We start from the raw sequence: 26,242 nt of genomic DNA, 5'->3' as shown, positions 1-26,242 counted from the left end.
GGTCCAGTTTTGAGAGTTTGAATTAGATGCATTATTTGCCCTAAATGTGAATCGGAGTGTCTCATGTTCAGGCTCGGACTGCGCTGAAAACGAGGCGTTACACGATCCTTCTTTGTTTCAAACTATAGCGGTTTTCAAGATGGGAAAATTAATCAAAGGTCGTTTTACAATTAAGTAAAAAGTATGAACAAAACGTAACATAGAATCATATTACTATGCCAAACAACCGTTAAAAATAAAACATATTTCATTGATAGTATCTTTCAATACTTCAAAACTGACCCGACCTGAGAAATGATAGCATCTGCCTGAATCTTGTAAGATAAACAGTGCTAATTGGTCTCTTAGGTCAATACCGGAATCACGGCATTAGAGGAATGCAACTCAACTATATCCACCAACGGTAATCATGTTCTCACTTTTATGTTAAATTCCATTACAAACTTGATAGAAGCAAAATACAAATTCACCAATACAAACCAAAGTATTCAGTTGCGGGATTTCAGTTTGACAAATTTCCACTGACCTGAGACTGGGAACATTAAAGACATAGAGCAGCAGCAATCTACAAACGCTACACGTACTTGGACAGACAAACTTTCAAACTTGGACGGACAACTTTCAAACGGCTCAAGACGCAGCATGTATTGCTGACTCTATATCATCAATATGCTACATTTTATTTTTATTTCTTCAAATTAAAAGATGTCAGGGTGGAAACGTCCAGGGATGGAGTTGCTTTGCTCCGCCTGCTTCAGACGGATTGTCAAAGCATAGTTGTTAATCTGTCATGAAACCACAAATGAATTCTTATGATTAGTTAAAATGCCAAAATGTGATTTTCTACAACGTTACAATGAGATAAAATGCACCTTCTTTGCTTAGTCTAGATACAAAGGCAATGTTTTCTCGCCAGATAAGATGCTTTAGTTAATATGAATCATTGACCATGTGGATTCTTCCCTGAACTTGTGGTTCAGAGATTGGCAGTCTAGCAGGACTCTATGCACGAGAATCCCTTAGTACAAATTCCACAGCTTTCTCCTTTTTTGTCCTTAATTTCTGTCAACTGTTTTCATTTTTATGTTTCGGATCTCTTACTACATCAATCTTAAGACATAAGAAATCTAACAGAGATTAGTATTCATGGTCAGTAAGGTTTCTGTAAATCGTTATCACTTTTATGTTTCAGATCTCTTACTACATCGTTCTTAAGACATAGGAAATCTGATAGATATCAGTATCCATGGTTGGTAAGTTTTCTACCACTACTTCCTCATACCAGCTTTAGGAATTAATTTTCAAATCATTCACAATAGAGGACCCAGCAACAGCTTCTACTAACCAAATGAGGATTTAGGAAATAAATCATGCATCTTCAGATATTTTAAAAGTTCTACATTCCTTCAAAAGGATATAAATTTCAACACACTCAAATTTCTTATGTTTTGAACCAGGATTATGGATATTATATACCTTTTATGTGCTCCTGATATTAATGCCGCTAAAATACTTTCACTATCATGCTTCTAGACAATAAAAAAACAGTATAAAAAAAAATATTTGAGCAGCCAGAAAGTTATGATTCTGACCTCTAGTGTTCTACACTGCTCCTGATACTGAGAAACTAGCTGCTTCAGATGCTGTAATTCCTGGTTCCTCTCTTCAAATTCTTTCTGACGTTCATGCTGGATAGCTACAGCACGCTTCAGAATGGTATTCTCCCTTACCAATCCTTCAATTTGTTGTTTCAGCATCATATTTTCCTAATAATTGTAAATCGTAAACACATATCATTATAGAGAAAGATAATCATCCTTCATATAAGCATCTGATCTACACCTGTTATCCAGAAGCTACAGGTTTGGAGCAATAGCATAAATGACACATTGATCAATTATCACAAACATGGCCAACACATACCAGAACAAGAAAAAGAATAATAAAAGATATACTCGCCTTCTGAAAACTTTGGGCTGCCTCAGCACCAGCACGTTCACTGATGGATTTTTCTAAAACCTCTAAAACTTTAGCAGCACGGGCTCTAGCATCATCCACACTACTGGCACTCATCATTTCCCTTACAAACAACTCAACCCATTCTGCACCATCTGCAGGAAGGTTGTTTTGAACCAATGGATTCTCAGTAGTGGCTGCAGCTTCATCATTAGACAATAGACCTGCAAAATTAGAAGGCAACAATAAAAGTCGTACCCTTGAAAAAGATTAGTTAAATGCAGTTTGAAGTATACCATTGGCAAACAATAAAAACTGTACAATAATTGATAAAAGAATGTTCAATCTAATGGAATTAATTTCAGGTAACAACATTCAAATTTTTAAGGAACAAGTTGAAATGACAGAAATAGAACAATATTCCTATGACTTTTTTCCTTTTTCTTTACTATCTTTTTTATAAGAAATACAACAAGCTGAAACATAGAATACTGCTTATAATGTAGCAAGATTTGTTGATTTAGAGTGATGTTTATTACCCTGCTACTAACAAAATAGATGAAAGGCATAAAACAACTGAAAAAGTGTTGAATTCAAAATACAAACACGAAGTAATTCTTTAGAACGTTGATATAAAGAAACAATAAACGATTTATAAACTCCATTCACTATTCCACTGAGAAAGAACTTGACTGATTAGCAGTGTAGTAATCACAATAAATAGCAATACCCCTCACAACGAAAATATGCACAAGCCATTCTGCATCTTCAAGAGAGAAAGCAGTACGTATTAACCACTTTTACAATTAGGCAATCATGCTAATGAACTTTCTCATTTATCAGTCCATGATGGACCTTTTATAGCATCCCATCCCATATGCAGAAGCAACCACGAACTAAATCACAAGCCTAAACAACAAAACAAAGTATAGCACCAGAAAATGCACAAATGATATCATACCATTAGCTACGGCATCAGCTGTTTGTTCAGCAGATGCAGAAGTTTCCTCCGCAGATCCTAGGCAAAGTTCATGCAGCCTCTTGATGGCAGCATCCATATCGTTGCCACATTCTTCCAATGCTCTCTCAAGAACCTAAGGATCATCAATGCAAATCAGTTATTGGTTTCCCAACATACAAAATGCTGAAATTAGATTTTGAAACTTAATTCTACATTGCTCAACCTTGTAATGGAAAATCAACCTTTATATAAACTGGACGGTCTAAACTTCAGGCCTACCGTGAATCGGAGAAAAACAAATCCTTTTTATACCCAACACCATGAAATAAATCTAAGCCACTCCAAAAAATTTATAAACAAAATTCTACAACTCCAAAATTTTCAACCTTTCTTTTTCTCAGCAACCAAACAAACAATAGGAATCGAAAACTAAACGCAGCATCGAACCAAAACACAAGCACAAGGCAATATCTATTGATACCTGAGGGTCCATGTGAGGGAAAAGAGAGCGAAGCTGCTCGAGAAGATACGGAGCAGCGAAGCGAATGGGAGAGGTAGAAGACGAACGGCGCTGCCTCTTTGTGAGGACCGGCGACGGAGGAAGCCTCTGTGCGAGGGGCGGCGATTGATCTTCGAAGAAAGACCTCTTGCTTCCGCACACCGCCGCAGACATCCTTCAATCTATCTCTCAATTTCGAACGAATCAACCAGACCACCGATTTGAATCCGATGATTTTACTAGATAAATTAGGGTTAGGGTTTTTTGAGGGATTGAGAGGGATTTTGGGTGCGAGGGTTTTGTCTTTGGGGATGGGTTTCCTGTTTGTGCTTTGTTTGGTTTGGCCTTGACGAAATACTACGCAACTCTACGTTTTTATATATTTGAGTGGCGGAGGAGAAGGAGAGGTACTGCACGCGCTCTGTAGGCGCGTCTTAGGATTTTTGGTTTGAATATTTGGGAACTTTTTCATTGTGACGGAAATATGAATGGTATAAATAGTGGAAAATTTTTATTTTTATGTTATTAACTTTTTAACACATACAATCCCACTATTTGTATGATGACACTTGTGTACCACCGTGTTCCGGTCATAATTTTTTTGGTCAACAGTATTAGGGATCTGTTAGGAATTAGGCGTTAGACGATTGAATTAAAATTTTCGGGAAAGAAATCATATTTTTAATTACTTATTTATTGTAATTAGGGAAAGAAATCATATTGTAATTACTTATTTTGGCTAAAATATCTATTTATTTGTTTTTGGGTGATGATTCTTGCATTTTATTTCTTTTATCGTTACATGTGGCTTTGCCAAACTTCCTTCTTCTTAATGTAAAAATATCGATATACTAAAAAATTAAAAAAATTAAAAACAAGAACGTAAAAATCATTTACACTTGATAAATTTAATTATGATGTGGGTAAGTTAAGGTCACTCAGAATTAGACACTTGAATGGTTAAACGAATATGTAATTTTTTTAAACGTGAGCAATCTGACACTTATTTTTTTTTTTTAATGCGGAAAAGGAAGATCGAACTCAACCTCGAGTACAAAAGTGAACCTGCATAACCAATAAAGCTTAAAGCCGTTCACAACAATTTAACACATTTTAGTTCTTTCACAATCCAAACTAATCTCAATTTGTAATTTTTGTACAACACTATCGTACATGACATTTGAACTCCGAATCTCTTCTAACAAAGTAGAAACTAAGTGCGGCTATATCAAATGGTCAACAACAAACCTCATGTCAAATTGAGAATGTATTAAACTATCTTCATCTTACAAAGCTTTATACATTCACTACAAATATAATATGTTCAACTTCCAATCACAGCAAATGCAAAATTCTCTTTCGAGTTTCCGCAAACAATGTTTAGACAACACACTATTGTCCCACAGGATTCTGCTCATCTGCTACATTTCTGCTGGAGCTGACATGATGACAAGATATCATACCCAAAAAAACAGGTTCAGTAAAAATGGTAAGTTGGAAAGGTCTGTTATCTCTTCTTTCTCTGTTTGTTTCTGATTTGGCAAGAAGGTTTCACATCTCTTTGTTCTTAGCTAGACCCCAAGGACTTGACAGGCACCGTGACTGGACCCTTTTGGAACCTCTGGTTTGCGGCAAACTGGTGAATTGCTTCTTGAATTCCCTCGAATGCAACCAAGAACTCTGCCGCATCAGTTTCATTCAGTACCTTCTTCAACACCAACTCCAGTGCCTTGAACCTGTTATGCAGAATCACATATCTTGTAATTATTTATAATGGCATGTTCATTTTAGAATTGCATTTCAGGTAGGAATGGAAAGAGGGAAAGCCAAGACACGAAAACAAACACTAGCAAGCACAGCAAGCAGAAACCCTACAGCACATGTTCTGTCACGTATATTGTACTAGACTTGATACTAACTTAACAATGATCGAGTCTATCATGTTTCTTAAAGTCGTAACAGTTAAGTAATTCAGAAAAATAATCAAGGGAAAGTAAACAAACCTAAGTTGTTGAGCTTTTGTGATCACCCTTTCGATCTTCTTGAACTCTGACTGAACAGAAGCCAAGGCAGCTCCACCTGATTGGATGTTTGCTGGAGCAAATGGAAGGTAGAAGATACATGTTGATTGAATTTCAGCCATTTCCTCATCAATTATTGCCTCTTCAATCCGAATCTCATAAATGAGCTGCGATAAGAGCTGTTCAGTGCCACTAGAGTTCGAAGAGGATGATGATGATGAGCAGGAACAGATGGGCAAGCTACGCACAAGCTCCAGAATTGCAGAGGGACGCCAATCGCCAAGCCAAGCTGTGGAGATCAGCTCATCAGGTGGAGTCCAATTGGGCATGAGCAGTTGAGCAACATCCTTAAGCCGGGTTGGGACCATATCCAAGTTGTAGTGGGCGTGGAACCTGTTCAGTTGTTCTTCAATAAGCTCATCAAGTTCCCACCTTATCCTGAGTTGTTTCTCTAGCCTTGCAACTCTGCCCTTCTGCTCTTGCTTCCACAGACATTTCTTCTGAAAAGAGAGCTCTTCACCTAAATGTACATAATGTATTTTTCAATTTTTCAGTAATCACGAAAGCTGTCTTGTGGATTGAAAAAAGATACACCAAAGAAAACGAGCAACCTTTGCAGGCAAAGACGTAGAATGCATCATTCAGTGGAAAGTGTACATCGTGATGGTCTTCCAGGATGTGGCTTTTTTGGGTTGAATGCGTATCTTGGTTCTTTACACAAAAGACTCTAAACTCTCCCATTTACTACTAAACCTACTACCATTGCCAAACAATCGGGGTCAAAAGTACAAACGGGCCTTTTGATTGGAGACATTTTACCAAAAAATTTCACTTGATGTTCCTGATTCAATGACTCTTACTCATCATTTTTGTCGGACAATGTGTACTTTGGACAATGTTTCCAAGCTTACCACAACTAGGGGTCTAGTTCTAGTTATTCCAAGCAAGTACAAACACGGAATGCCCAGAAATCTTGTTTTTGTTTTCTTAGTCGAGAAAAGGTTTCTTTTTTTACTGTCGTGGGAACAACGAATGTACGATTTTCTTGATCTAGCTTTTCAAATGTTCAGCATCTCTCCTCTTTCTACATACAATTTTCTTGATCTTCCCACACATACATGAGAAGGAAATTTATTGGCTTTTGTCTACTTTGATTCAAATATATCTTAACATCTTGATTTCGGACAAAAATAGCAGGGAGGGTTACCTCGTTTGGCAGCGTCTCGTTTGTGAATGCTCATGCACTGAAACTTGTCTGCTATACCATCAATTCCACGGCAGCCTTCTACTATGCCTCTCCTTAACAATCCTTCATTTTCTTCTTCTAGTTCGTAGTAGGCGTCTTCATTAGCGTAGTTCCTGTACAAATTCCAATTTCTTAGCAAAAATAATGAAAGAAAATAAAATAACGCTTCAATTCTTCAGCTTAATTGTTATTTTCTTGGCAACAGAATTGAGGCAATGCCCATTTGTCCTTTGGTCAAGAAAACTTGAAAGAACATCTGGGTTGTCATTAATCCCACATTTTCTTTTGTCTTAATTGTTATTTTCTCGGGAACCAAACAGAAAAAAGAGTTTAGTTCTTCAGCTGTGGTGTTTGTGGAATTTTCTTTTCTTGATTCAAAAGAACCAAACAGAATGTGAGACGGAAGGAAGAAACTACTTACATGGAGGATTGAGATGGCATCATCCCCTTCATCGCTTCCCTTTCTGGTATATTGCACTTCTCTGCGTCGATCGATTTCTTGGACTCTCTCTCTTCCTGATCCGGGAAACTGAACCGAAAGCCTACAGTGACCACTGGAGGGAGAAAGTGTAAAACCAAAAGAAAAGGAAGCCTTATAATTTATAACAAAATCAGGGCTAATTTTGTCATTCACTAGATAAACCGTAAAAGTCAAATTTAAGGTTCTAAACTTCCTCCAACTTGCTTCAACCCTTAGGTAAATATGAGTTTTAACCTAAAATTCATTTATGGGGCAAATTTAGCTCAGAATTCTTCTCGGTTAGTGGGGCTAGCTCACCATATTTGTATTTTTTTATATATTTTATATTTAAAAATTCATAGAATCCAACAACTAAGATCTAATATAATTAAATTCAATCGTAAAAATAAAAAAATCCAACGGTCCAAATTTAAATCCAACAGCTAAATTAATTAAAAAATTATTTTATATGTTTCATATTCTTTCATAATGTTCCACAAGTTTCATGGTGTCAATTTAATAATTTTTTAATATTTATCAAAATCTAAATATTTTTAGGTTAAAATATTGATAAACTTAATTAGAATAGTTTACATAAGATGGGTTATTCGGACATGGTGGTACGTGTCCAACTTTAGTTATGAACTAGGTTCATAAAAGGAGGTACCTGTATGAACACAAAATACAATATACAACTAAGTGTAGTGGATTTTGGTTGTTGAGGAACTCAAGTGTGAGCACTACGAGACTATGAAAGAGAGTCAGCAATTCAAAGAAAAGAAATAAAATATTGAATCGTTAATGTCCAAAAGTAGGCTTCAGGCCAATAATTTTGGATGTCATATCAAATTAATAGACTGCTAGTCACTTTTAATTAATTCAATAGATCGAACAACACGAGGTCGATCGTAGAAGCAAGATAAAAAAATTGTCTAGGCCCATATATGATTGAATGTGGGAGGCAGGCCACACAAGAAAATTAGGCCCAAATTGGGCTCAGGTAGGCTGCAATTGGCAGCCCAATAATATGCAAAGCAAGCTGCTTGCTTGCTGCAATGTCACGGGCCAAGAAAATGAGCAGCCCAGCTGCAGGTAAGCAGGCCGAAGAAAAAGGAATAAATAAGCCTAGTTGGGCCTTGGGCCGAATGAACAGCAAGCCCAGAAAAAAGGTGGGTATCCTGAGATAAGGGCCAGCGAAGCCGGGTGTGGACTAGCCGAAAAAATTCGACGGCGCCGCCACAATTGCAGTGGTTTCAGACTGGAAAACTAGCCGGAGATATATGGATACTCGACGTTGGTGGTGTTCTAAAATCAGTGAAATTCCACAAAATCTCCAAATCAACATCGAGATTTCTAATTGAATCTCGAAATTTCGAGGTCGGGGACGAATGAACAGAAAGCCCAGAAAAAGGTGGGGTATCCTGAGAGAAGACCCAGCGGAGCCGGGTGTGGGATTGCCGAAAAATTTGACGGCGCCGCCACAATCGCAATGGTTTCAGACTGGAAAACTAGCCAGAGATACAAGGATTCTCGACTGAGAACCTTCTCGACGTCGGTGGTGTTCTAAAATCAGTGAAATTCCACAAAATCTCTAAAACATCATCGAGATTTTTAATTGAATCTCGAAGTTTCGAGGTCGGGGACGACTTCCAGTAATTGTGGGTCACCGGAGCTCGATTGCAAGCGAGCTGGCGTCGGGTGTGCCGAAGAAGACGACGTAAAAAACGACGTCGTATGTGCTCTGCGTCAGTGTTCTGTACTCGGCTCAGACTGAGTTTTTCGGCTTAGCTTGGCGTGAACAAGGCTTCAAGCCGTGGCTCCAGGGCCCTTTCTTTTTTCTTTTTTTTTTATGTTTAGGGTTTTCAGAACCCAAAGGGAATCAGGGCTCAAAGCCCAGCAAATACTGGAGGCCCAGTTAGTGGGCTTGGTTCTCGGCTCCAAAAATCTCATTCTACATTCCAAACTTTCTATATTTGGAAAGAAAAATACACTTGTGAAGAGTGTAGAATGAGATTTTTGAAGTGCTAATAACACTTTCCTATATATATAAAATCGAATCCAGGATCAACTCGGTCTTGTGCATTTTCTCGAGGCAGTCCCAAGTCATGCTTTATTAACCCTACAAACATGACACTTTTTCACCATTTTTGCCTTGGAGGCCTGGCTTCACCATTTTTGCCTCTGTTTTGTGGGAGTGGGCGAAATACTTGCCTAGGCTCGTCTGGGCGCGCCTAGGTACCTAAGGCTTCAATTGGGCGTCTGTTTTTCATTTTTAGGTTGCAGAAATTTGAATTTCTTTTAGTTGCAGGGCTATTTTTGAGTTGCAGACCAAGAAGCCAACGAAGGATATGAAGATGATAGCTAGGGTTTTTTAGGCTGAGTTTGTTTTTTAATTTTTGTCTTTAAAGCTTTAAATGCCCCACTTTGTTAATATTTATTACCCCACTACCTTCACTTATTGACATTTATTACCCACCATCTCCTTACTCTTCACTTTTTTAATATTTATTTCCTTATATACAAGATACATATTAGGTAATCGTTTTTTTTTCCCTAAATATGCTTATTGACACACCCAGACCCAGAATGTCCGCTAAGACTCTGAATCGAGTTGTGTTGGCCGACACCTAGAAGGTGACGAAGCCATAAAGTGTAGTGATGTAGAAAATATGAATAAATTTAAACCTAAAAGTGCCTAAATATAAGAGTGTGCTGTGAGCGAGAATGAACCCATTTCACATGTGATTACAGAGCATAAATAAAGTACAGTAAGGTAAGATAAGGATTATACCATCATAGATAGCCACCTATACTGGGATATGCCAAGAATCCTTGTCGACACGAAAGCTCAGCTACTAAAACCTAGAGGGGCGAAAAATAGAAAACGTGAGTGGGCAAAAACAAATCTTTTTAAGACCATTTCTCTTTCCAAAAATAATAACCCTTCATCGTAAAACCAGTATAATTTTCCAGAAAATAGTAATACATACGTATGTAGAAATCATGCTCAAGAGTAGTGAAAACCAAGTATATGCCATGTCAAGTATCTCAGCAATGAAATAAGTAAGTCAGGTGAAATAAATCAATTTAAACTGATATCTCAACCGGAGTCACCTAACGTGACATGTACGGCTAAGCCTATAGCTCATCAATCAATTCTTGCACACAAGTCAGAACCACCTAATGTGGTATGTACGACTGGCTACGTGTAATTAGATACGCTCAACTGCTACAATCACGTAAAGGCTGTGCGAAGTATTGCAAGTCACCTACGAGTCGAAACCGCCTAATGTGGTCTGTACGACAGGCTAGCACCTGCCTTGGATACCATTCTGTCGTGTGATGCGAGTGTGCTGACGAGGACGTCAGGCCCCTAAGGGAGGTTGATTGTAACATCCCACATCGTCCAGGAGAGTGGATCTTGTAAGCCTTATATGTATATTCCTATCTCTACCTAGCACGAGACTTTTTGGGAGCTCACTGGCTTCGGGTTCCATTGAAACTCCGAAGTTAAGCGAGTTCGGGCGAGAGCAATCCCAGGATAGGTGACCCACTGGGAAGTTCTCGTGTAAGTTCCCAGAAACAAAATCGTGAGGGGGTGATCGGGGCCCAAAGTGGATAATATCGTGCTAGGCGAGCGAGCCCAGGATGTGGTGGAGCCCGGGTCGAGATGTGACACTTATGATTGGCAGGTAAAAAAACATCTTTTTATTATAGTTTTAATGTTATATTATTCTTTTTTTTTTTCAAGTCTTTATATTTAGGGAATTTTAACGAAAAGCTCCAGGTACTATTCACTTTAACGAAAAACCAAATTTTTACACTAAAAAGTCAATCCTAGTACTATTTACTTTCCCCTTTATTTTGTCTTTTTCGTTAAAACTCAAAGTTTTCAAACCCTTTTCATTAGTTTTACTTTTTATCCTTATTTCTTTTTTTTTACTCATTATAATATATATATATATATATATATATATATATATATATAATAAGGACACTCTCTTGACCTTGGCTTGCCTTTAATAAAATTGTGTGGTTGAGATTAAATCACAGGCCACACAATTTCATTAAAATCAAATCCAACGGTTAAGAGAATGTTTCCATTTTTTTAGAAAAATAGGGATCCCTCTTGTTAAAGGATTCATATACATATATATATATATATATATATATATATATATATATATTATATAGGCATTTACTTAAGTAGATGCTTGAATATTGATTAAACTTGGTCATGTGAGTTATACTTGTATATAACTTGTGCACTTTTGAATAACAATGAATGTTTGTTTTACAAAGTATTATAATATATACATATATATGGTACAAAAATTAAGTCTCGTGAGGCAAACACCTAGGCGGGGCTATCCATCAAACGCCTCGCCCATGCCTTTTAAAACATTGGTTTTAAGTCACATAAGAGTAGTTTACTTTGTGCAGAACATGTTGATAGAAACTAGGTTCTGTAAATATGAAGAGAACCTGTTCAATGTTTGGGTTTTGTAGAGAAACTGTGCTGAATCTTTCTTTTTGGATTCGTTTGCAGCACAAGCATGGGACCACTAATGTTGTTATAGTTGTACAAGGAGAGCTTATTCTTGCAATTGATTCAAGAGTTGCCAGTTTCCTACTCGGACTTGAATCCCATGAATGGGTGAATAAAGTCCGTTGTTTCACACGTAGCAATCTATTCATGACTTTGTGCGGAGATAGATGGACAGCCATGGCTCTATATAACTTTTTAAATAGGGTATTGAATACTTTATAACCTTGTGGTTTCTTTTGAAATAGTCAGTATCTTTATTTTATTAATTCTAATTATTATTTTTTCAATTTGACCAACAGTTTCATGGCCTAACTCCCTTAACAGTCGTGATACGAGCTCGAAGTTATATTAGTGCAGCAAGGAGATCTAGTTTAATTAGATCAATTACGGTGGAAAACTTGTTTGTGAGCTTTGCTGGAGGGGTATGAGAATAATGTCTCTACTTAATTGTAAACCTAATTCTATTACATTGGTTAATGAACTTTATTTTGTGTTTGTAGTTCCTTGAAGTTTATGTTGCTACACAAGGGTTGCGAGGGTGACTACTTTTGAAGTAATTGGGTCTGATTCTCCTCACGCCTACAACATCTTGGCTCCTGGTTACAAGATGGATTTGAGCAGGGTTCAGAGCTTGCTTACCGAGCTATGATTAATACATCATTGGGAGATAGATGTACATGAGATGTTCTGAACCGCATATCAAATGGCTGTGACATTGATACATCCATTCATTTGGTATTGGATGCATACCTGACAAGATTTCTGGAGTTACGAGTTCTTAATCACAGTGCGTTGTATGCACTAGTTCATTTGATCTCAAACTAGTACTCTTTATTCATATATATATCTATTTAGTTTTAACATATGTATATACATGAATTAAAATGCATGCATTTCAGAGACGTCTTGTATTCCCATTGCCTCGAACTAGTGTGTGGAAATGCAGGACAACGATGTCATTTGTTTCGGATTGAGTTCGTAGACCAACGAACTGCCGTCTGCCAGTAGACTTTATATGATGGCAAGGAGTCATCTACGTCCTCAAATGTTGAGGAATGATGTGCAGTTTGGCTTGGATAAGATAACTCCCTATGTTGAAGGCACACTGAAGAAAGATACGAATGGTAACTTCCATATTTAGTCCACGATGAACGATACTGAGTGCAGAAAAATTATCCCTACTAATCCTACAAATATGCATTCTGAATGGATTAAAAGGGACAGAAAAATTATCCCTACTAATCCCACAAATATGCATTTTGAATGGATTAGAAGGGACAACTCTTTTAGTTTAGGGGGATCTATGAAGGAGAGGTGAGGAGTGGCTTTAATTTCATATGTTAATTTGTCAATTGAGTTTATAGTTATTTCAGTTTCTTTTTTGCCCTCTGTTTAATGGAAATTACTACAACCTAACGGGAATTGAAAATCAATAGAGTAGTATAAGTATTTAACCCTAAACGATAGCAAGTTTTTTAAACTCCAGATTGATAATCTCTTCCCAACAAGAGTGCACCCAAATCAAATCGGAAATTCCCAAATTGCAATGGGGTGACTGGAATTCCAATTATTTGGATTAGGAATTCCCAAATCCGAAACTTTTAACACCTAATGAGTAATCACAAACAAAAATCAAAAGCATAAATAAAAGTATGTCTGACTGTGGCACTTACGAGTAACTCTTAGTCCCCTTATCATCTGGTATTCCACCATCGCTGTTAGATACACGCACAAAATTCAAAATTCAGGTATTAAATCAGACCAAATTCAAATTCCTCACAAACCCTAATAAAACAAAATTAAAAATCGAAAGAATACATGTCACGTCCCGATCCCGACATACGTCCAAGATCAACACGTGACGTTACCCAATTACTCATATATCTCACATACCCCGTCTCAGGAATATGGCAAATCATAATTCGAGAATCAAATTGCAAAGAAATTTATCGTTTACCTTATGGCTGCATCTAAACCTTCTCATTAGATTGCCTACGTACCCTTAATAAGGATCAAGCCATTCGTAGTTCACTACCACAAAATCAGACGTTTATTCCACTAAGTTCAAGTAGAAAAGTATAGAGTGACACAGTTAGGTCAAGCCTACTTCTCCAAACAATGGGATTTTAGGCCACTCCACGAAATTCAACAACCTCGGGTTCCGGACCACTCAACGGAACCAAATCAAATATGATCGCCCAAAATGTACCATGTACAACTAATCATCATCACCTCTAGAATGCGTATGGCCCCCCATCGCAGATATACCAAGCAGGACCATAGGCATAAACTCATCGTGCAGGCAGTAATCACCTATCGCCGATATACCAAGCAGGACCATAGACATAAACTCATCGTGCAGGCAGTGATCACCCAGCGCAGATATACCAAGCATGATCACATCTGAATACATATGGTCCCCCCATCACAGATATACTAAGCAGGACTATCCATGTACCACAACTACGTTGTGCAATCTCATCATCACACATGAAACATAATTATACGTATACATTCTATCGATTCCACAAATCGACCATCAAGGAATTCCCTTAATTACTATTTCTACCAAACATCTAATAAAGTACCTAACTCATCTCCTGACTTCCATCTTCATCTCATGCTAAGTAATAGTTTCAAGTTTAAATAGGTATTCAGTTGGCAAACATATCCAAATAATTATCAAACAATATTTAGATCCCATAATTGTCATAGCATTCATCATAATTAGCATTCACATTATTAAAAAGTTAGGGTAAAGTACAAAAAATTATCTCAACTATTGGGGTCACGACAGTTTCATACCTCATCTTTTAAAATTGACAATGTTATATCGCATCTTACGAATTTGTGACAATGTCATACCTCCGTCAATTTTTCTATTAGTTTTTCTGTTAAGTGCTGACGTAGCTTGATTCGGGACCTACTTTCTATTAAAATATTATTACAAACTAAAAAACAATTATTTAATAATTTTAAATATTAAAATAATAATAAAAAGTAGAAAAAAAAAAAAAAACTTTAATTTCGTCCCTTCCCTCCCCCTTCCTCCCTCCTCTCTCCTCTCTCCTCTCCCCATCTTCATCTTCTTCCCCCACCTGCAAATCCCAACAAACCAAAAAAAAAAAAAAAATCCAATTTGTCTTCCCCCACACCCACACTCTTCTCCCTTCTGCAACCCAGAAAAAAAAAAAAAAAAACCCAAATCCCGTCGACAGGATCTTGGGTGCACAGAGAAAGTGGAGGATGTGGAGAATGGATGAGAGTGGTGGATTTGGGGTTTGATGGGTTTTCAAAATTTTTTTTTTTTTCCTCTACTTCTTCCTCCTTCTCCTTCTTCTTTTTCTTCCGCAGGGGAGTTGATGGTTTTCTAAAAAAAAATTTTTTTTTTCCTTCCTCCTTTTTTTCCTCTTCTCCTTCTCCTTCCTCGTTCTCCTTCTCCTTCTCCTTCTTCCGCAGGGAGGGTGTTGATGGGTTTTCAATTTTTTTTTTTTCTTCCTCTTCTTCTTCCTCCTCCTTTTCTTCCTCTTCTTCTTCTTCCTCCTTCTCCTTCTCCCTTCTTCTTCTTCCGCACCGACCAGGGGGTAATTTTTTGTTTTCCTTCCTCCTTTTTTCTCCTTCTTCTTTCTTCTTCTTCTTCTTCTTCTTCCGCAGGGGGGTTGTTGGGTTTTCAAATTTTTTTTTTTTTTTTTTTTTGGGGTTTGCAGGTGAGGGGAAGAAAATAAAGATGGGGAGAAGAGAGAGGAGGGGGAGGGGGAGGGAGAGACGAACTGATGGTTTTTTTTTTAATTTATATTTTTTTTTACTTTTTATTATTATTTTAATATTTAAATAATATTAAATAATTTTTTTTTTAGTTTTTAATAATATTTTAATGATTTTTTAATAGAAAGTGGACCCCGAATCAAGCCACATCAGTATTTAACTGAAAAGTAAACGGCCACGTCAGCATTTAACTGAAAAGTAAACGGTCAAATAACGGAAGATATAACATTAGACCAAATTCTAAAGATGAGGTATGACATTGTCAATTTTAAAAGATGAGGTATGAAAGTGTCATGACACCAATAGTTGAGATAGTTTTTTGTACTTTACCCAAAAAGTTAATTAAACACATATATATCACAAACATCAACAATACACAAGCCAAATCATAGTTAATTAGTATAGGTCTATGACTAAATATATAAAATTCACATTTCAATAGAAATCATAATTATAAGACCAATTCATATTCACAAATAATACCAATATAAAAATTTAAGATAATAATCATATTTCATATATTCAAATCGCTATCTAACCAATATAGGCCCACTAGATTTTCACTAGTAATTCCTTAAGGTCCGTAAACCATATCTACAATAGCATACTAAATTTGGTGTCAATTCAATGGTAAGATTCTCAATTGTTAGAATATTCAAGTGGCGAACCTTATCGAAAATATACTCAACCAATAGCATTTCATAAATTGAATGTTCCATATCGGAAAATTCGACTTTTTCCAAAAATTCTCAAATTTTACAAAAATGAAGATCTCATCAAGTAGAGTAAACTTTATACCTGCGGCCAAGGCCAATTTGGCCGGAAAACACTTTAAACTGGCCACGAACCGCGGGAAACCCTAAGGTGGGTGTTCTTCCATTCGACTTCCTCGGTGTTCCAACGCCCCTACAACCTGTTAGGTCAAGTTCCTGGGTCCAAGGGAAGTTGATTAAGGGTGATGGTGAATGGTGATACTTTCCGGAACGACAATTCGTCGTCGAGAACCCCCGGTTTCTCATGTGGAGTTCTACCCAAATTAGGCCTTAAAACCCTTGATTTTTGGTGGAGATGGAAGATGGAAGGTGATGGAAGATGTGGCAGGTGTGGGATGGTTGAAGATTACCTGAAAATATGGTGGAAGATGGATGAGTTTGGACTGGCTAAAGATGTGGTGTTGTGGTGCCCAGTTAGCCGAATGGAAACAAATCCCCCCATCTAATTTTTGCCTATTTCCATTTATAATGGCCGGTCCTTTCATCCCAAAAAGTGTTTGGGCCTTTTTACCCCTAAGTGGAAATTAAAATAATTCTCACAATCTATAGTTTCATAACTTCAAATGTCTGTAACTATACCGATATAATTCGGACTCGCCAACGGCTTTTGCCTATGCGCTCGTGGCTTTGAGACCTATTCGAAAACGTTACTTGTGACCTCAAAAGGTCAACGAGTAAATAATAATTTTCCAAAATTCACTCTTCATAACTAGTTTAATTGAAATCTAATTTCAAATAAACTAATATAAATTATCAAAAAATAATATAAAATCTCAATAATACAAATACATAGATTATAACAGTGAAATCTGGAAATGAGATTTCACAATACCAGCCATCTGAGCATTAATAATTGACTCATGGACAATACTGATGTGGTCCTCTCCGAAATCGAATTCTTCCTCATCAATAGCATCGTAATTTGGCAAGTAGGGCAAATAGGCGTCAAGTTCGTCGTAATCTTGAAAGTCGCGATCGTCCAATGAGGGCAGGTCGCCTTGGCTGGTTCCTGCTTCCTGGTTGCTGAGATCAATGTTCATCCCAAGAGAGGGCGGGGGACCATGGGTGGTTAGCTTCATGGGTTCAAGTTTCTTCCATACAAGGCTCGTTCTTGGTTCCTGGATCATGATCGCAGGGAAGGGGGAAAAAGATGGCAGCGGTTTGGTTTAGGGTTTGGTCTTTGGTAGCGAAAGAGATGGGCACGGAAAGGAGAGGAGAGAGAGAGCGCAAAGTGGATTTGTAAAACAAAAAAAAAACTGAATAAAATAAGGCCTTTTATATTAGCACTTCACATAATGTTGAAGGCTAAATAGCCAAAATGGTCCATGAGATTTGCATAACACATTATTTTGGTCCCTGAGATTGAAAATCAATAAAAATAGCCTCTGAGATTGTCCACCATCCATCATTTTGGTCATTCCATTAAAAACTCTATTAAGTGTCATAGAGCTCTTGGCCGGAAGTTTAGGCAATTTTCAAAGCTTCGTAACTCAATCGTTTCTTAACCAAATTCGACCCATAATATATCAAAATGAACATAGGAAAGTGTAAAACAAGATTATATCATTTGGAAGCCCAATGGTTATCTGGAGATGACCGTAAATAGCCTCAAAGTTGACTGGTCCGCTAGAAAAATGGAAAACTCGCTGGAAATTGGGTAAACTTCAAACGTTCATAACTTCTTCAATACTCAACAAAATCGAGTGATTCAAAAACAAAAATCATACTTCTTAACTAGAAAAAGAGAATGGTACCTTCTTTATGGTTAAATCATCGTGATTTGGCCGGAAAACGGCTCGAAAATTGCTAACTCATTTTTGAGTTAGCCACTTTCGAGCCGTTTTCCAACCAAACCACGACGAGTTAGCCTTCGAGAAAGGTACTATTCTCTTCGTATCGTCGAGAAGTATGATTTTGTTTGTGAATCACTCTATTTTGTTGAGTATTGAAAAAGTTATGAACGTTTAAATTTTACCTAGTTTGCGGCGAGTTTTCTAGTTTTTCCGCGGACCAGTCAACTTTGAGGCTGTTTTCCAGCCATCTCCAGCAACCATTGGGCTTCCAAATAGGTATAATCCTGTTCTACACTTTTCTATCTTCATTTTGATATATTATGGGTCGAATTTGGTTAAGAAACAATTAAGTTACGAAGCTTTGAAAATTGCCCAAACTTCCAGCCAAGAGCTCTGAGACACTTAACGGAACGAATGACCAAAATGATGGATGGTGAACAATCTCAAGGACCATTTCTATTGATTTTTAATCTCAGGGACCAAAGTGATGTGTTATGCAAATCTCAGAGACTATTTTGGCTACTTGACCTAATGTTGAATCTATATTAAATTTTAATATTAAATGACTTATGTATCCTACTAGGCAACCACACTTTTAACCTTATTAGGTATTAAAAAAAAAAAAAAAACCAAATCACTTTTAACGTATTATTTATTTTCTTCAACTATCAAAACTCATTTCATCCTCTATTGTTGAATAAAACCCTAACCAATGAAACTACAAATACGTTGATAGAAAAAAAAAATTTGATGAATGGAACACGAAATCGATGTTCGGAAGCTTCACATGAGATAGGACTTCATATTTTTCATTCTTTTAGTGATTTCATCGACATCAATAATTATTTTAGCCTACTTTTGTTGGATTATTTAAGCTTCTCCGTTTTCATCAAATCCCAATTGCTTTATTGATTAAATCCCAATCGCCATTCTTGTTAAATTTAAAAGCTTTATTGATTAAAACATAAGACTAACGCCCCTCTTTACTAATTAAAGCATAAGACTAATGTTGATCTTGAGTTGTATGATTCTTAGCCAATCATAATTTTTCATATGAAAAATGCCTACAAATTCGTAAGAGCATTTGGGTTCATTACACAGGCTAAATATTGCTTCTTAAGATACTAAAGCAAAGCACAACTTAAGAGTTCACATGTATCAGAATTCCAATGAAATCAATAGGCTACACAAGCAAGCCCTTGCCAGAACAACAGAGTAGAATGGAAAAAACAAAATCATAAGACGTTTAATTTCTAAGATGATAGAGCGTGATTCGAATGGTAAAGCAGTAAACTCGAGTCACAATTCAATGAGCCAACTAAGCAGTTTAAAAATGAACGAAAAACAATTGGGTAGAACGAAAAACAAAATCATAAGACATTTAAAAAGGAGTGCTATAAGATTTGAAAAGTGTGGGGTGTATAGAAAATGTGGGATGTATGTAGAAAATGTAATGTGTATGTTGAAGATGTGGGGTGTGAGGGTAATATAGGGAAGTACATGGAGTGTATTAAGATAATTTTAATTAAAAAATCAAATGTGGGGTGTATATAGTATGTAGGGTTTATTCAACAATATGTGGGGTGATAATATAATAAGCCTAAAAAATAAAGGTGGTGTTGTGGCCTTATAATTAAGATGAAATTGTAGCAGTAGTCCATCAATTTTAACTTAATTAAAGTAATGGTCCATCAACTAAAAATTCATGACCATTAGCCTCTTAACTCCGTAAAACATGCATCTATGGTCATTTTTTTCAATTCCGTTAGAAATTCCGTCAAATTGAGTCGCAGTTCATGCACATGAGGCTGAATGGAAGGGCAAATATGGAAAATCAAATTAGATAAATTGTAGCAATGGTCCCTCAACTTTAACTCAACTAGAGAAGTGGTCCCTCAATTTTAACTCAATTGAAGCAATGGTCCCTCAACTTTAGCCCAATTGTAGTAATGGACCTTCCAACATAACTCATTTTGACAAAATTCTGACGGAGTTAACGTAAAGGACTACAAGCGCACGTTTTGATGAGTTAAGGAACCAATGATCATGGATTTTTAGTTAATGGAATATTGTTACAATTTTCACTATAATTAATTGAGGAGAGAGGGAGATGGTGCACGGCAAAGGGGAGAAAGAAAGGTGGACAATAGCCAATAGGCTTGAGGAATTGTGTGTGATATTCATCAGTGCCCTTAATTTATAGTATTGCCTTTCAAGTAATACAATCCTAGAGGAAAAAAAATCTTCTAGTATCCTAAATACATTCTAATAACGATTTACATAATCACACAACAGTTAAAAGTATATTCATAACAGTCCCCCTTGAGTGTAAATACTAAAATGGATGGTGCATTAGATCTTCAAGAAAATGTAGAAACAGTTGATGAAGTCATCTCGTCAAGTCAGTCACAAGTAGCAAATGAAAGTTTCAAAACAAACGGAAGAATGTATGGTGATACATCCTAACCCCAATAACACATGTAATGAGCCCAAGATGTGATGACCACTACTAAATTGACCATGTGACCCTATCGAAAGACATCACAAGCCAACTTGACAACGAAGGCCATAGTAAGATAATTACAATGTGAGGGAATTTGAAACAGAACTTTCATTATTAATAAAATAGAAGCTGCTACAAAGTTGCCTAATCCACCTCCCTACTTTGAGACACATGTTCAAGGATTAAACCCTATTATTATCATATCACATCAGAGCAGTTAGAAGTTTCACACAACAGTAAACATATAAAATGTCAATGCTTTACATAATCGAAAGTTTGATTATGCGATTATTAAAAACTAAAATAAATTGTAGTAAATGAATCATCACCCAAAGTCCAAAAGATGAATGTCTCACTGCCACACCCACTCATCAACTCTGGGGTTCTCCTTATTCTCGTTACGTCTTGAGGGGTCAAAAAACAAAACATGAGCGGATCAAAGTTTATCTAGTTAAAATCATTCGAATACATTAACCCCCTTTTGAAATCACATATACAAGTAAAAACTACATACATATAATTCAACAATAATAGTAGTCAAGTTCACATCAAATCGCTCGTCCTATCAAAGAAAGTTATATGAGTCAAAATATTCGATGTAATCCAAACATATAGCAAGCAGGTGAAGCACCATTTACCTGATCAATGATTAGCGTCTGCTAGAAAACTAAGTACCTGCAAATAACGTACGACCGTAGCTAGCTGTGATGTGTATGATGACCATGTGGTGAAAATAAATCACCAATGGTCTCGAGATATCAATATAATTTTAAGTCTCCTCAAAGACAAACAGTCATGCGCAACCACATGTAATAATTTGAAAACATTTAGTTTTGAAGGGAACCACTCTCAGGTAAGCAGAAAGCCCTTCCTTGATAGGCTCCTTAGCCTTATTCATTTCATTCAAGCTATGAAAAATAATTTAAAAAACATAAAACCATAATTACCCTTTTGCGTATCGACCAAACTTGTTAGATCTGAACTTGTTGCGAGCCGATTTCTAACCGCCACCTCGTTGATTTGTACGGAAAGAGCAGGAAAAAAAGAAACAGGATCCGCAGATAGAGGTGAGTGGAGGAGTAGCAACTGCAGATTTATATATACACAGAAATATTTACATTGCAAGCAGAGTAGCAACTGCAGATTTATATATACACACACACATATATCATCAGTCTTCTAATTACACAGATTATTTTTGTTTTCGGCCTAACCAGATTCGGACCATCCATTTTCGCTGGCGCTAGGTACATTTGGCCTCGTTTCATACTTCATTTCTTGACCGGATAGGTATAGCAAACGTACCACGGCCACATGACACCGGTAAACTACCTAGCGCCTGCAGTAGGAACGCTTTCTTTGAAAAGAATATTCGCAACTGGTGGAGGAATCCAACCTGCACCGCCACCACTCTGACCATCTTGGTTATTCCCATCCTTCCGTGTTGATCTTCGACCCTTCAGCTTTGCACCTACATTCTGTCCAACAAATAAGCTCACCTTCATGGCTGTAAATAGGCCAAACGCAACAGCAAGAGGCCTCACTGCCCAGTGAAAATCCTCAATATGTTGATATTTTCCGACCACTCCAGGACAAGTATCAAAGGATACTAGTTCTACTTCAGCTGGATCTGCCAAGAAGCTATTAGATTCATCTCCAAGCACAAATCTTCCGGGAAACCTCACAACCAGACAGCCATTCGAAAGGACTTGTGAGATCCTTCCAGATGCCCATGCTCCTCCATTCTTACGAGGCCACTCAAATCTAGGAGAGAACACACTAGCCTTCAGCCTCACAAAGTCTCCGACAAAATATGAATCTGTCATTTGAAGGTCAGATGACTTCCCTCTCCATAGAGTCTCTAACCCAATAAATCCAACTGCAACACTACCATCACGCTGTATCGAATGAAGAACTCCAACAGGAGAGTGCCTCCTGCCTTCACCCTTCAAGCGCACCCAATCACCCACTGCTAAGCCAGATGTGACTCTCTCCACTGTTGACACCAGCACTCTTACAGGGTTGCGCACTCCGGGGATCTTCACCAGGGCAAAACCTTCTCTATCGGAATCAGTCTCCAGACCAGCGACAGTTCCTTCAGGGATATCCATAGCTTGAGGCTTGCGTGCATTTAGGGGCTTTCTTGAGCGAACTATATCTCCAACCTGAAGATGATCTTTTGAGAGATACCATGTAGTATAACCACCGCTATTATGTTTTCCAGCAACTGCACTGCTCCCTAAACCAAGCCACTCGCCTTCACTTTGAACATCATTCTGTGAGCTGCATGTTCAATTGCAAATAATCAGCACAGAACAATATTTTGTTCAACCAAAAAAAAAGCATAGGACAATAAAAGAAAAGGCAGGATGATCAAAATGCTGAATTCTCATTTTGGGTACAGAAGAGGCCAACAAGGAATCAAAGGTAAAAATCCGATTAAGCACCACCTTGAACCAGAAACAGTAATTAATAGGGCATGAAAAAGAAGTCTGTAATGCAACAGCTCCTTAGGGTTCTGTTCATTAAAAATGGATTCAAGGTTTGTAGTGTGTAACAAAAATAAAATACAACGATGGGTTCCGCAGAAATCTGAAGCAGCAGCAACTTCTTGACAGCAACAAAAGAATGTAACTGGTATCAATGGGTTCACTGATAGCTCACTGGTAAAAGTAGCAGTAAACTCCATGGATGAAGCTCAAGACTAGGGAAAATTTCAGGCTGGGGTTATACGATGTATAAGAAGACTGTAGGTTTTGGCATGGCTACAAGGCTGGAAACTTAGGCTGTGCACAGTCGACTACACAGGGAAAGTAGATTTTGTGTCTCCAGGTTGTTAAGTTGACGAGAAAAGGTTTGTAAAGTGAGATCAGTAGATAAATGAGAGTGGATACCTTTCAAAAGCATGTATTATATCATCCATTGAAGGCCGATTGCGGAAGTCATACTCAAAGCAACCACTTATAACATTCTCAACTGCAGGAGGCAAGCCGCTTGGAACTGGTGGTTTTTCTTGCTTTATCACAACTGAATGATATATCTCTTCAATTGACCTCCCAAACCATGGTTGAACGCCAGTCAACATCTCCACAAAGCAACATCCAAAACCCCAGGCATCCGTTTCTAAGGATACAGGGCCCCTCACTTCTGGTTCCCACTGTTCGGGAGCCATGTAGTTTGGGGTTCCAAGTCTGAGAGCCATATCTGAATTAGACAATGAAATCCCAAGAAGTAGATATGGAATCCCAAAATCTCCAAGGACCGCCTGGTCATGTTCATCTAAAAGGAAGTTGGAAGGTTTCAGGTTTAGCACCAGAATCCCAAGTGAGTGCAAGTCTAAAATTCCTTTCGCCAACTCAATCCCATACCTGTAAACATTAGCATTATTGGGTCAGTAACAACACTTTTATGCATCACGAAGGAAGATATATGTTCCCGATAACATAACCTTAAAACATCAGAAAGTTGAAGCTTTCCGCCCTTCATCCGAGCAACTCGATCACCAATTGATCCCTCATAAAATTTCATAGCAATGCAGACCTACCACAGCATTAGAATGAGCACTAATCAAGATATATCCATACTAGAGTTATGCAAGGTAAATAAACAGGATAATCAACACAAACGAGTATTTTCAAAATCAAAACAACAAATAATCCAAAATTATTTTCCAGGCAGTCACCTTCCCATCAATAACTGAGATGCCGTGAAGCCAACAAAGGCCATAGACTCTGCGGAACTTGAAAAATAACCTTTCAACCTTATGCACAAACTTCTCAGTGTCTTCCTCCTTCAAAGGATGCAGCATCTTAACAGCTACCTCATGATACTCATCATAATCATCTGCAGACTGATGATGAGTTGCTAACCAAACATCACCAAAGGGGCCTCGCCCAATTCGGTATTTGAAGTTCAACGAATCAGGGCTGATCCATGGATTAGTAGGAGTAAGCGTTGGCGTGAGTGTAGCCACTACAGTTCTTAGGTGGTCCGGATCTCCCTCAAAGAGCTCATACTCAAAAGAGACTGCCGGCTTTGCTTTTCCCATTTGCTCATCCATTTTCCCTGCTATAAATATATATCTCAAAAAACAAGCTCAAGTCAATAATTCGCGCATCCCTAATACGTCTATATCGAAGAACATGGTCAAGACCCTAACTACAGAAAGAGAAAGTAACAATAACGAGTTGGGAATTTTCACAAGGGCTTTTGGCAGTAGCAAGAATCAATATTCCTTTAACATAATTCGTGATTCCTGCGAAGCCTATAATTGGAACTTCATAATCACTAGGTCGAAAATCAATTGGAGACAACTGAACAAAAAGTTACTACAACAGGCACGATCATACGAGCTAGACAAATGGACAAGTAATTAGATGATGCAATGAACTAGCTCTACGTCTACGTCTAGCGGTACTTCTCTTCCCAATATTGGAATGGAAGGGATCCCAAGTTCGAATCCCCTCCCGTTGATACAAATTTGCCGATCAAGGGGTTAGAATTAACCCCAAGACACATCAAAGGTCATAATTTCAGCAGTTTAAAGCTTTCAACCAACTTACTGCCTAAATCAAATTAATCACAATTATCATCAAAAAATCGAATTAAATTCGCTAATTATTCACAATTCAAGTGGGATTGCAACGAATTAGATTCAAAACTCATCCAAAATTCATATCACTCAGTTCTGATACAAATAGAAAACAGTAAATCTTTACAGCTATGCATCCACACAACACATCAAAAATGGAAATATATATTAAAAAATCACCTGGATTAACCACGATTATTGTATAAAGTATAAACACTGTTTTCATATATCTTCTGTTGTTTAATTCAACAAAGCTAGTGAGAGTAAAAGCGAATAAACAGTTTATTTTCCTCCTTATTTTCCCAAATTTTCTCGGCAACCAAACACGTACAGAAAAACACAAAACTTACTGGTTGGGGAGAGAGACTCTGTGACGTCCCACAACGACACTCTTCTTTTTTATAAAAGGAAAAAATTAAATTAGATTTTCTGATAATGTGCAATCAGTTGAAGAGGGATGCAGCAGAAGAAAACAAAATTGGAATCGTTACGAGAGTGGATACGGTATCTTCGGTGCGGCCTGCCTAATCTTTTGCCACGTCATCAAAATTTCAGAAGCGAAAGCTGTCTATCGAGACACGTGGCTTGAAAGCAGCGTGCCTCGCGTTAGAAACTGGATCAATTATCCAAAATCGTGGACCACCCGATAGGTTGAAGAAGATTTTAATTGTCGGGCTCACAAATTTTGGTGACTGGTTTCGGATCGTTAAGAGTCTCACATCGGTCGGAGATTGACGTTTTATTTTTAGTAAGGAAATGATTTAGGGTTGATAACTACTTTTGAACGATTGAAAAAGTTTTTAGAGAATTTTTTTTGAATTTCAAAAGCATTATAAGTGCTTCTTGATAAAAGTGTATGTTATGTACTTCTTGCTGGAAGCACTTTAAGTGCAGAATTAACTTACATTTTTATTATGGTTTGGTTCCAAAAATATTTTACCTAAAACATCTTTCAGTTGTTTAAAAACACTTGTCAAACAAGTTCATATAATATAACCGGTATCAATTCATTGATGATAAGTAGGAAATTATGTGCATCGGTTACGAAGAAATTCGAGTATGTATTCTTACTCATAAGTGAGTAGCCAAATATTTAATTCGAACACATCCCCTTTTTGTGGCGAG

General features: G+C 37.4%; 3 protein-coding genes and 1 long non-coding RNA gene across 8 annotated transcripts; all 4 read right to left on the bottom strand.

Moving 5' to 3' along the window:
* Positions 1-393: 393 nt before the first annotated feature.
* LOC125477088 lies at positions 394-3,765 on the bottom strand. Its single transcript, XM_048583907.1, has 5 exons — positions 3,399-3,765; positions 2,918-3,050; positions 1,960-2,180; positions 1,593-1,766; positions 394-785 (listed from the first exon to the last, which is right to left on the bottom strand). The coding sequence occupies exons 1-5, from the start codon at positions 3,588-3,590 to the stop codon at positions 699-701; spliced, it is 807 nt and encodes a 268-aa protein (XP_048439864.1). The 5' UTR covers positions 3,591-3,765; the 3' UTR covers positions 394-698.
* A 903-nt stretch (positions 3,766-4,668) lies between these two features.
* LOC125477036 lies at positions 4,669-7,247 on the bottom strand. Its single transcript, XM_048583782.1, has 4 exons — positions 7,105-7,247; positions 6,645-6,796; positions 5,420-5,957; positions 4,669-5,152 (listed from the first exon to the last, which is right to left on the bottom strand). Exons 1-4 carry the CDS (start codon positions 7,134-7,136, stop codon positions 4,984-4,986), a joined length of 891 nt encoding a protein of 296 aa, XP_048439739.1. The 5' UTR covers positions 7,137-7,247; the 3' UTR covers positions 4,669-4,983.
* Positions 7,248-12,387: 5,140 nt separating this feature from the next.
* On the bottom strand, positions 12,388-16,649 carry LOC125477037. The gene is made up of 2 exons (XR_007258276.1): positions 16,256-16,649; positions 12,388-13,407 (listed from the first exon to the last, which is right to left on the bottom strand). It is a non-coding gene; the product is annotated as an uncharacterized LOC125477037 (long non-coding RNA).
* A 4,949-nt stretch (positions 16,650-21,598) lies between these two features.
* LOC125477086 (E3 ubiquitin-protein ligase KEG-like) lies at positions 21,599-25,621 on the bottom strand. Of its 5 annotated transcripts, none has more exons than XM_048583902.1 (5): positions 25,468-25,621; positions 24,209-24,594; positions 23,975-24,066; positions 23,421-23,894; positions 21,599-22,809 (listed from the first exon to the last, which is right to left on the bottom strand). In XM_048583902.1, the coding sequence occupies exons 2-5, from the start codon at positions 24,584-24,586 to the stop codon at positions 21,855-21,857; spliced, it is 1,899 nt and encodes a 632-aa protein (XP_048439859.1). In that variant the 5' UTR covers positions 24,587-24,594; positions 25,468-25,621; the 3' UTR covers positions 21,599-21,854. The 5 variants fall into 5 exon arrangements, with proteins under 5 accessions (XP_048439859.1, XP_048439860.1, XP_048439861.1 ...); XM_048583903.1 differs by having other exon boundaries at positions 24,209-24,608; positions 25,468-25,595; XM_048583904.1 differs by having other exon boundaries at positions 24,209-24,591; positions 25,468-25,595.
* Between the last annotated feature and the right edge of the window lie 621 nt (positions 25,622-26,242).

This window comes from the organism of the source record quoted next, unplaced genomic scaffold (genome assembly GCF_019419815.1).
Source record: "Pyrus x bretschneideri cultivar Hongxiangsu unplaced genomic scaffold, Pyrus_bretschneideri_v1 Contig20, whole genome shotgun sequence".
Taxonomy (NCBI): Eukaryota; Viridiplantae; Streptophyta; class Magnoliopsida; order Rosales; family Rosaceae; genus Pyrus; species Pyrus x bretschneideri.
This window is presented reverse-complemented; position numbering and strand designations above follow the sequence as displayed.

Coding starts and splice junctions, on each gene's coding strand:
- LOC125477088 (XM_048583907.1), bottom strand. CDS start 3,590: ATGTCTGCGGCGGTGTGCGGAAGCAAGAGGTCTTTCTTCGAAGATCAA. Junction 2,181..2,917: donor AGCTGATGCCGTAGCTAATG/GTATGATATCAT, acceptor CTAATTTTGCAG/GTCTATTGTCTAATGATGAA. Junction 786..1,592: donor AGCAGTGTAGAACACTAGAG/GTCAGAATCATA, acceptor GTTTCATGACAG/ATTAACAACTATGCTTTGAC.
- LOC125477036 (XM_048583782.1), bottom strand. CDS start 7,136: ATGAAGGGGATGATGCCATCTCAATCCTCCAT. Junction 5,958..6,644: donor ACGAGACGCTGCCAAACGAG/GTAACCCTCCCT, acceptor ATGTACATTTAG/GTGAAGAGCTCTCTTTTCAG. Junction 5,153..5,419: donor ACAAAAGCTCAACAACTTAG/GTTTGTTTACTT, acceptor TCTGCATAACAG/GTTCAAGGCACTGGAGTTGG.
- LOC125477086 (XM_048583900.1), bottom strand. CDS start 25,343: ATGAAAACAGTGTTTATACTTTATACAATAATCGTGGTTAATCCAG. Junction 23,895..23,974: donor CAACTTTCTGATGTTTTAAG/GTTATGTTATCG, acceptor TAATGTTTACAG/GTATGGGATTGAGTTGGCGA. Junction 22,810..23,420: donor ATAATACATGCTTTTGAAAG/GTATCCACTCTC, acceptor TTGAACATGCAG/CTCACAGAATGATGTTCAAA.